This window comes from Puma concolor, chromosome C2 (genome assembly GCF_028749965.1).
Source record: "Puma concolor isolate L17-30 chromosome C2, mPumCon1.1.hap2, whole genome shotgun sequence".
Lineage (NCBI taxonomy): Eukaryota > Metazoa > Chordata > Mammalia > Carnivora > Felidae > Puma > Puma concolor.
The window spans coordinates 105,678,563-105,690,024 of NC_141675.1; the positions used below are offsets into that span (position 1 = coordinate 105,678,563).

At 37.3% G+C, this 11,462-nt stretch overlaps 1 protein-coding gene across 1 annotated transcript; it reads right to left on the bottom strand.

Moving 5' to 3' along the window:
• Nucleotides 1-798: 798 nt before the first annotated feature.
• On the bottom strand, nt 799-2,745 carry CCDC54 (coiled-coil domain containing 54). The gene is given in 5 exon segments (XM_025914099.2): nt 799-1,614; nt 1,617-1,740; nt 1,742-1,842; nt 2,095-2,427; nt 2,429-2,745. Coding segments are annotated over 5 exon segments (984 nt in total). The 5' UTR covers nt 2,510-2,745; the 3' UTR covers nt 799-1,269.
• Nucleotides 2,746-11,462: the final 8,717 nt, after the last annotated feature.

Genomic DNA, 11,462 nt, shown 5'->3' on the forward strand with positions numbered 1-11,462 from the left:
ACCCGATGCGGGACTTGAACTCAAGAACCATGAGATCATGACCTGAGCCAAAGTCGGATGCTTAACCGACGGAGCCACCCAGGGGCCCCACATTGACAGATTTTAAAAGTTATTTTGTATATACATCTTATTATAAATTAGTAAAGAAAGATCAAATAAAATGCATTGGGAAGTGAAAGAAGTTATAATGTATAATTACTACCAGGCGGGCACCAGACAGTACTATCTTCTTATCCTCCTTCTCCCTTAATTTCCTCTATACCCAACCTTAGCTTCTTTTTCCTCATTTGAAACTGGGTTGTTCTTAACTGCCAGAACCCTCCTTTCAAGTTCTTAGCTGAGAATAATTTAAAGTAGCACACTTACCAAGAATATTTGTAGTGTAACAGCACAGGACTCTCTATTGACAGCAGATTGCATTTACTGAGTTAAGTGGTGAGGGAAACACTTTTTTGCAGCTATTCTGCATGATATTTAGAAAAATTACATCAGGATCGCAATAACCTATTGTATCTAAAAATGAAGCCCACCCTGGATATGTAGTATATGACTCATAAAAAAAAAGACGTTGTCATATAAGAATTTGTGTAGCATAGTGTTGAGATTTTACTTGGTTCACACATGCCTCTTTAGTGGTTCCCTTTTCCTCTGTATCAAACCTACAAGACATGGTATTTGTCTCACTTCATGAAAATGTAAAAAATACCCAGTAGCATCCCTCTTTGTTTGATAGAGATAAAGCTGAAGTTGAAAGAAAAAAAAATATCATTTTTGCAATGAATATTTTCCTGGCAGTAACTTGTTCTTTCAGTGCCCTTCATTTTTATAATTCTAACTTTAGTAGCTTTGATAGTGGCTATCTTTTCCATTGCATGCTGTTTAAAATTTTGTTAGTGGAGTCTGTCTCTAGTATTACAGATCTTATCTACAAAGGCCACTAAGACAAGAGGACATAGAAAACTGATGTGGGGACTACCAAATGTGCTCTTTATTCCCTTGACTTCTTTATTCTTTCCTTCCAATGATCTATAACACAGGCACTGGGTGAGTCCTTATGACTTGCCTGTGAGAAAACAAGAACACTGACAGAAAATGCATCACAATTGTCCAATGGGATGATATATCTTGCCTAAGACACATAAAAACTTCATAGGCCGTAAGCCTACAGTGAACAAACTGCCAAGGAGTTCACAACCACTGCAAAGATGTGTCAATGCTTGGAACAACCAAGTTACATTTATTTTGTGCCAAACAAAGCAGAAAATGACTCTATAGTCGAGTTACTTCCTCTTTTGAGAAACCAAAAAGACAATAAACGTAGTTGAAAACAGAGAGACAGAATGCCGTCAAACTCGCAATAGGCCCAGTGAAGGGACAATATCTCTGGATTATGAGTTGTGGTTCCTCAGGAGGGATGGTTGGCTTAGAAAGAAGCCCCTGGATGAATTCCTGTAACTTGGTAGCTTTGAGGAAAAATCTCCACTTTCCTTCATGGGCAAAAGTTAGCTTGATCCATGTACTAAAGTTTGGATAAATATAAATATTTGACTTTGGTTTTCTAAGGCTTCTTAATGCATTTTGGTCGTTACTTTTTTTCGGAGTTTTAGTTTTTTGGAGGAAATTGTTTTCTTCTCAAAATGATCAGTGGGCTCAGGACAACTGGGCACTTTTTCTGGTTCTGCTGAAGAGATTCTGTCGTGTGTAGAAGCCAATGTGTTCTTCAAAGTTTCTGGTTGTGAGTTTGTGAAGTTGTTCTACGATCTCTTTACCCAGAAGTTCTCCTTCCAGAACTTCTAAACAATGTATGCTGGAGCAACAATTCTGGCTTTCCAGTTCTGTTACCTTCTTCTTCTTTTTTTTTTTTTTTTTAAATTTTTTTTTTTCAACGTTTTTATTTATTTATGGGACAGACAGAGACAGAGCATGAACGGGGGAGGGGCAGAGAGAGAGGGAGACACAGAATCAGAAACAGGCTCCAGGCTCCGAGCCATCAGCCCAGAGCCTGACGCGGGGCTCGAACTCACGGACCATGAGATCGTGACCTGGCTGAAGTCGGACGCTTAACCGACTGCGCCACCCAGGCGCCCCTGTTACCTTCTTCTTTAAAGCATCAATGTGTTTCTTCGTAGAGAAGATATCTTTAGTTACTGTACATTGTTTGTCTTCATTAACATTCATTCTGGTTTCCAGTATCTCCATCTGCTTCTGATAAAAGTCAGTATTTTCCTGCATTTTGGATACCACACTGAGAATGTCAGTCATTTGACTGAGGAGTTCAATTTGGGCAGTTTTAATATCTTGGAGCATTACTGTAAGATTCATTTCTTCATCAGTACTCATGTCATCTTGATCACAATCATAGGAAGTCATAGTTGGATGTCTAGTTGAATCTGGGTTGTTCTTACATTTATGGTAAACATTTTTTAAGAGCTTGTCGGATCTTGGAGAGATTTGAAGTCCACATCTGCCCAGCAGCAGCTTTTACCCTTTTGGTTTAAAGTTTGTACATCTTTAATAATAAAACCAGAGTAGGAAACCTGACCACAGTCAAAAGAAGCAGTATCAGAATGAAATGGCCTTTTTCTTACTATTTGTTGGATGTCCAACTATTTGTTGTACTATTTGTTTCCTCGTAACATCATAGAAAGCCCTATGGAGAACAGCAGGGGCAATAGTAGGCACTCTTAGGTTGTTAGCTTCTTATGGGGCTATCCAACTGGAGAGCTCTGTGAAGTAATGGTCAACTGCATGGAATCTTTCATTTGGTAATCATTGACCTGGTGCTGATGTCACAATGGTTACTGGCTTAGAATACATTTAACCATAGGGCAGTGATTCTCAAAAGTTTTGGTCACAGGACACTTTTCACTTGCAAGAATTGAGGAATGCCTTTTTTTATGTAGCTTATGTCAAATGATATTCCATCTTAGAAATTAAAACTAAGGAAGACTTAAGATGTCAACTTATTAAAATAAAAAAGCAGTTAAACTCATTAAATCTTAAAACAAATGACACATTTTAATGAAAAATAATTATATTTTCCAAAAGAAAAGAAGTGGATGTCATTGTTTACATATTTGCAAATGTTTTAAATTCCTGGGTTAATGGAAGACACCTAGATTCTCATAACTGCTTCTGCATTATTTCTGCTGTGATATGTTGTTTTGGTTGAAGGATATGAAGAAAATATGTCCTCACAGAGATATGTAAGTAGAAAAGAGAAAGTATTTTTTTTAAAGATTTATTCATTTTTGAGAGACCAAGAGCGAGCGGGGAAGGAGCAGAGAGAGAGGGAGACACAGAATCCAAAGCAGGCTCCATGCTCCTAGCTGTCAGCACAGAGCCCGATGTGGGGTTAGAACTCAGTGACCATGAGATCATGACCTGAGCTGAAGTCGGATGCTTAACCGACTAAGCCACCCAGGTGCCCCAAAGAGAAAGTATTTTAATAGCCTTTTCAAATAATTGAAGATTTTATTCGTTGCTACTCTGCCAAAATTTGATAAATGATAGTTGTTTAGAAGTTAGTTGCCATGTGTATGGCAATACTGGTACATTAAAATTCATTGGCCTGTCTTCCATTGTGAATGTATGTGTACATTGTTATGCATTGTTATTTGGAAAATAATGACTTACTGAATTATGCAGATCTTCCAAATGGTAACTAATTTTGTTATATAATATCAAAACATCATATTCATTAATATTATCACCAATATCACCAGCAACGTCTTTAAGTATTGGGAAGAGGCCAAGCTCATAGTGGCAGTTGAGACTTTCCAAAATTCTAATACTAGCTTGAAAAGCTTGAAATTTATTAAACTTATTGATTGTTTTTCCTGAAGTCATAGGCTCCCTACATCTTCCCCTGCCTTTTTTTTTTTTGCAAAAATGCTTGCCAAATACCCAAATATGAATACTATAGTTTGCTGTCAGGTTTTCTTTCAAGTAAAAATGATGTTCCATGAAAAAAACAAACAAAAACAGCTAGTTCAGTTTGTAACTCAAATCAGTACTTTTCTTGGAGACAACTATTTTTTTAAGTTTATTTTTGATTTTGAGAGAGAGAGAGAGAGAGAGCCAGCACAAGTGGGGGAGAGAAAGAGAAAAGGAGAAACAGAATCCAAAGCAGGCACCACACCATCAGCGAAGAGCCTGATGTGGGTCTTGAACTCACAAACTGTGAGAGTATGATCTAAGCAAAGATCATGAGTCAGATACTTCACCACCTGCCCTACCCAGGCACCCCTGGAGACAGCTATTATACATTGGTAAGCAGCAGAAGTGCTTTATGTGTACTTCCCATTACATCACACCATCACACATGATACTAAAAAAATATACTGAAGGGTTGAGATTTAATATAATTAAATTTTTTACTGCTTCATCAAGGACATTCTAGAGTTACACGGACTTTTTCTTGTATTCTTTGATTGAGTAGAGGTAAAAAATACAGTCACTACTGGCACAGTTTAGGACTGCTGCTTTGGTTTGTGCTAAGGCATTGACAGTTTTACACACCATTGCTTTTGCAATGTGATTTGCAAAATGCAAATGTCAACACAATGAAAAAGGCAAAAGTGTTTTAATATTACTTTCGAAATATTTTTTCATGGTCGGTCCTATGTATGGCTCACTTTGAGAACTCCTTAGAATTTTAAAATAACATTATACCCTACTCTTTATAGATTTTCTAAATAATGGTTCTTGAAATCCAAACCTTTTGAAAGAGTAAATATTTTGTCTATTTTATATATTGAGGTAAAAACTTCATTTTATTCTTTGGTCACATAGGAATAATGTTCTGGAATTAAAATGACGTGACAACCATTTTCCTTATGGTACAGTCCCACTCTACTAAAGAGGATATTCCTTCTTGGATCAGTCTCAGTTCTAACCCTCTTAATAAATCCCTCTTTCTCCTATCTATGCCTAATTCCAAGTCCAGCTTTGACCTAGATTTTGTTGTAAACTCTGAATTCAGGCAAAAGTAATTTAGGAATTTTGGCCATCATGTGGTATCTGGGATATTGCTTTACATCTTATCTTTGAATCCCTGTTTAGTAACCTTACTAAAACTTCTAGAAACCTTTCCAAACTCTTGCTGAGGAAAAATGTTCTCCTGGAAGCAGACTGTCACAGAAATGGTATTTGGAGCCCAAAAAGGTAGGATTCAAAGCTGTCCTCTTTACCTTGGCCAAGGCTATTCTATCCATCAAGCTCTACAGACACCTTCCTTCCTTAGTGCCTATGAAGTTTTCAAAAGGCCAATGAAAATATTTGAGACTGGAAAGAAAAAAAAAAAAAAAAAACAACCAAAAACCTGGGCTCAGAATACTAAAAGAAAGCTTCAAGATTGAAACAAAGAATGTTTAATTAAATATCTCCAGATTATACTGTTATATCATCCTCACTGTTAAATTTAGTATTAAAATTTCATTACATTTGGAGGAAATTTGTAGATTACGTATTGTTACTTTACAATAATTCCCAATTAAATTCAGAAGGATTGCTTGTAGCAAATACTCCCTCTAGGTTAATAACAGCCAAGTCTTATTGGGTGCATACCAGACACTGTTTTATATATTAGTTTATTTAACTGAAGTTCAGAGAAATCAAGTAATTTTCCTTTCTGTTAAAAAATGGGTAACATCAAATTTTAAATCCTTACATTTTAGTTCTAGAGTCTAGAACCTCTGCCACCACATAATCATGATAAACACATGTATTTGTAACTCAGAAAGAGATGGACATTTCCTTTTTTTAGAAAAATTGCACTACATAGTTATAGAAGACATTTTGATTAAATTTTTATTTGTTTAGCAGTATGAAAACACTAAAGATTTAGTTGGTATTGTATTATCAAAGCTACTTGAAGCAGAAATTTGTAAAGGCTTTAGAAATTGAACTATCTCTTTAAAATTTTTTTTAATGTTTATTTTGGAGAGACAGAGTGGGGGAGGGGCAGAGAGAGAGGGAGACACAGAATCTGAAGCAGGCTTCAGTCTCTGAGCTGGTCAGCACAGAGCCCCACGTGGGGCTCAAACCCACGAAACGCAGGATCGTGACCTGGGCCAAAGGCAGACACTCACCTGACTGAGCCACCCAGGTGCCCCAGAAATTGAACTATCTCTAATTTAAGTAAGTAAAAAATGAACATTTACAGGTTTTTCTTGACTTATTGTAATAATAGGCTAACAATTATAATAAAGAACAATAGACTAAAATTTTCAACCAAAAATGTTTATTATACCTACTGATTATTTTTATAAAAAAAATCGTAGATTTGATACAAACAGAAATCTATTTGAGGTTCTAATTACTTACTTACTAATGTTAATGAAAGGAGCCTCCAGCCAATTGGGTCTTACTGAGCAGTGAAAAGCTATAGTGGAGAGGACATAAGCCTATTGATTTGGGTGAAGTTGTGAGAGCAGTCAGAAAGTGAATGAAAATGGGAAATGAGCTGACTCCTTTTCTCTGGGTTCCTTCCAGAGATATGGAGACATTTAGGAATAAAATAAGTCTGGTAGACTGGAGCCAAGTGGTGGACACGTACAAAGGAAAAATGTCATCCAGGGGACAGGCTTTTGCTGGAGTGGTATTTGGGACCAGAAAGGTTAGAGGTCAAGTCTGTCCTATTTACTAGACCTGTACTCTTAGTTAAGTTACCAGCCTGTCACAAGCATACGCAATGGGATAGTAACAGCACTTATTTCATAGACTGGTTTTGAGAATTAAAGTGCTCAATATTTGTAAATCCTCTTCCTCCTCCTCTCCAACCACCTCCTTTTCACTCTTCTTTTTTCAAATGACAGTAGGAAATGGTTAAGAGTTTTAAGCTTTGGCTCTGCTCTCTCTCTCAATCTCTTACTCTACCTTTCATTCGCTCATTAAATCAAGAGGCCACTCCACCATCTGTATGACCAAGCATGTGCTATTCACCATTAAGTATACCATGCAGATAAAGCATGTGGATTAGAAGGATACCAGAATGCAGCAAACTAGACCAGACAAACCAGCATTCTGTCTCCTAGTATAGCTCAGACAACCAGCTACAGTGTCAGGCTGACTGGCATTGGATAACCATTGGAGAGATGACTCTAATAATAGATGGTATTATTAATATTTAAAATTCTGGTGTTTTTGAATAAGGAAGCTATAAATTAATTATGGTAGAGTCAAGATTATCTGAGTCTATATAATATAAATATAATAGGGGCGCCTGGGTGGCGCAGTCGGTTAAGCGTCCGACTTCAGCCAGGTCACGATCTCGCGGTCCGTGAGTTCGAGCCCCGCGTCAGGCTCTGGGCTGACGGCTCAGAGCCTGGAGCCTGTTTCCAGTTCTGTGTCTCCCTCTCTCTCTGCCCCTCCCCCGTTCATGCTCTGTCTCTCTCTGTCCCAAAAATAAATAAATGTTGAAAAAAAAATTAAAAAAAATAAAATATAAATATAATATAAAATTACCTTAATTGACATGTTTTTAATATGCTTTCTTAAGTAGGAAAAATGGGGTAGAATTCTAGCTTTCTGCCAACAATTAGACATGATTTGTAACCTTTATGTTTCACCTATAGTCACATACCCTTATTCATGTACCTTTAGAGATGGTGATAATAAAAAAATATATAAATAAAATACTTTCCCCACAAAATTTGAGGGCCAAGCTTATAGGAATTTGAGCCTTTCCACCTGCATATCACCTGTCATGTGCCAAGTAAGATGACAGATTGATGGAACAGAAACCAAGAAGTTCTTTCAAATGTGAACAGAGTGGCTGACCCAAGAGGATAAGAATGGGTTCATTAGAGAGCTCAAATCTGGCGCTACACAAGTTGTTACGAAGGACCCCAAAGTGAAGTCATCTTCTTATTCTACTTCTCTTTCCTTTCTAGCCATTGGGAATGGAAGAGAATGAAATTGGCATTAAAGCCATTGCACTTAAGCAAGGCAGGGATGGAGAGGAAAGCAAAGACATAGTGTTTATAAGGCAGGCAGAATCTTGAGGCAGCGATGCCAGACTATCAGCTGAAGAAGTAAGGAAGCTCAATGACATTGGTGGGACAACCTGGAGCAAGAGGGCCACTTCCACTCTGTGGTGTCAGTAAATGTTCACGATGATACTCTAGAAGCTAGAGTAGGAAACGAGCTGCCAAAAGAATAAGATGAATACCTCTGAAGAAATAATAGAATGATAATTTCCCTTAAATAATATTTGGTAATAATAATTTACTTTCTTATTACAACTGAAGTTGTGTGGTTTCTTTCTAGAATGTCCTCCATCTATTTATCACCCAGGCAAACTTCTGCTCATCCTTTAGGGGACATCCAGGGAATACTTTCCTTGTCTTGCCGACTCTGATTCTCCCTGTCATCTTACCTCTCTTACCTTCATCTTACCCTCTCCCTCCGGCATGTTCTGGGTCCCCAACCTAGCAGAAGTTGACATATTGTATTGTTACTGTTGGTGTGCCTCTCTCTCCCCCAGACCATGAGCTTCTTGAGGAGAGAGACTTACTTTTTAAACTCTGTATCCTCAGTGTCACAAAGCCTAACATGTGTTTGGTGCTCAGTAGATCTTTATTCAGTGAATGAGTGAATGTACGTGTCAAGGTACACTGTCAAGGTACATTAGGTCACTCCCGAGCCTATTTCTATTGGGGGCTACAGAACACATTGCTTGTCTCATAAAGGGGACCTATGATAACTTTTCTCAGTTCCTGAAGGATCACTTTAGCAATTTTGGGACAGGGATTTAATAGTTGCTTCCTCAAAGACCTGAAGGAGTTAAATGGCAGGAGAGGTAAATTGAGATCAGATAGATGGAAATAATTATGAACATGGAAACCGCTATGGCATGAATAAGAGAAAGAGCCCCATAATGATGATAATAGGACAGCTGTTAATGACACTGATCCTACAGGTGACTAAGGTACCCAGCATACTTCCCCCCTCTACTACATATTATTTCTTTCAGGCCTCTGAGGTACCACAGGTAATCAGTGTATTCTCCAAGCTCCTGTGAAAATGCCTACAAATGCATTTGTCATCGACTTGGGTACTTAGGCACTTATCTCTATATTCATGTCATCTTATACTCTGAACTCCAAATTTACAATGAACTCTCTCTAGCTTATCTAGACATACCCTTCACCATTTAGTTCCAGAACCCTGGGGGCACATTAGTATTTTATGTAATCTCTCCTCCCTGTCATCTTCCTCCAGTTCTTTCTGTTATGCTTGGCTCTCCCTGATAATATATTCTATAAGGTTGCACTGAGTCTGTAATTCTCAACTTCACCTTTTGGTTTCGCTTCTCCGATATTACCTTTAAACCTCTGCTCCCTGTATGCTTATGACTGACACTCTTTTTACTGTGCTTTATAAGTCCTGATGTGCACAATTGATGTAGCCATAAAAATAAATGGCCGGAAAAAGGAAGAGAAAATGAAAGAGGAATGTTTTTGCTTAACCATTCACCTCCTTTCTTTAATGGAATTAGTGCATAAGTTCAGTGGGTTAGTCTATTTAAACACCTCTTTCACTGAACTTCTGTCATGTAGCAGATCTTTTTGGAACCCATGATGTGGTGAGGGCAGCTAAGGATTAACCTGCTATCTTATTCCTGAATTGCACTGTACTTCATTTAGGGAACACTGCAAATTAATATGGACTACCTAGTGATCACACAGGAAATGAGGATTTTAAAATGTAAACAAATCCAGAGGTCATAAAGTGTAAAAACTGAAGAAGGTTACTTTCTCCATTTCTAATTATGAATGCTGTGTATTTCACTGCATTGTCATATTTGGGTATGTTAATATGTTAGTCTAGCCTTAATTTTAAGATCTGTTTCAGTATTTGGGTTTTTTACTGTAATGATGTTTTATAGTACTTTGGACTACAAAATCTAAGGGGCTATCTTCATTCTTAGTTTAAAGTTTTTAAGATTGTAATGTGAAAATTTTCACTGGCTTTCCTTAATAGTTTTCACCTTGCAAGACATCTATTATTATGGCATTTTATGTTTCTGAGGGAATTTGCACCAATTTCTGTGTGAAGTGAATGTCTGTTTATCCCTTGGCTCTACTTTTCCTTCTGTCCTTCATCTGCTCTCTGTCCATCTTGGGCATATTCCTTCTCATTCTATTTCATCTGTGCAAGGAGAACAGCGACAGTCATGTGCTGATATGAAAGGAGTGCCATAAGGATTTACATGGAAGTGTTTGTTACATCCAAGTTTTTAATTTATGTAACACCTCTTATTTAAGAATTGTGAACTATTATTATTACTATTATTCTACATTGTTTCTGCAGTATTTTTCTTCGGAAGTTTGATTTTAGAATCATTTCCTCTCTCTTTAATTTTTTTTAAAAATATTTATTTATTTTTTAAAGAGAGAGAGACAGAGAGAGAGCACAAGTGGAGGAGGAACAGAAAGAGAGGGAGACACAAAGTCTCCCCTGAAGCAGGCTCCAGGTTCTGAGCCATCAGCACAGAGCCCGATGAGGGGCTTTGAACTCACGAACTGTGAGATCATGACCTAGCCGAAATCAAGAATCAGATGTTTAGCTTAACAGACTGAGCCACCCAGGGGCCCCATTTCCTCTCTTTTTAAAACTGTATGCATCTTTTCTCCTGGAAGGATTGGGATTACAACAATCTTATTTAACTTTCCAAATATATTATTTCTCCCTACACATTCTGATTACACACAAAATAGAAAATGCTCAAAAGACAATAAAAAAACGGAGGTTTTTTTCCCCCTCTTCTTCTCTACCTAGGTTTTTACAGCTGTGATCAAAGAGGTCAAGTACTTACTCATTGTTTTAAATATCTATTGAAGCCCCCTCCCCAAATGTGTACAGCTGCTGCAGCTGATTCTGTTACACCAAAAGCCAACTAGAGCATAAAAGATATTTAGGAATGTTTAGCTGTAAGATTGAGAATTTGACTTTTTTGGTCCATCTTTTTCTGGAAATTTGAAGTGTTTTCCTGGTGGTCTTAATGCAATGTTAGGTATCAAATGACAGAAATGGAGAGTGACAAGGCAGTTCTGTTAGACACATATTTCAATAATTTTCAGCGTCATTTTTAGGCTACTGGTTATGATTCTCATTGTAAGCAGTAAGAATTAATTACCACTAATTCTATTTAGGTGCATAAGTTTCTCCTTCATGGTCTAGTGTAGAATGATAGCAAGCTGGCATAAGCCCTTGGACAATTTACATATTACAATAGGTAAAAATCTTTATCATAACCTCCATTGGACTTAACATTTAAATTTTTTAATAGCACTTAAAAAGAAAAAAATACATATTTCTGGAAATGACATGTTTTTGTTATTAGAAATTAGAGCTGAAGTAAAACGGATGCCCAGGCTCATTGTAAGACTGAAAAGGTGACATAATTGCTTAACACCTAGCAAAACAGAGGAGCTTAACTTTTTTGGCTTCAGTAT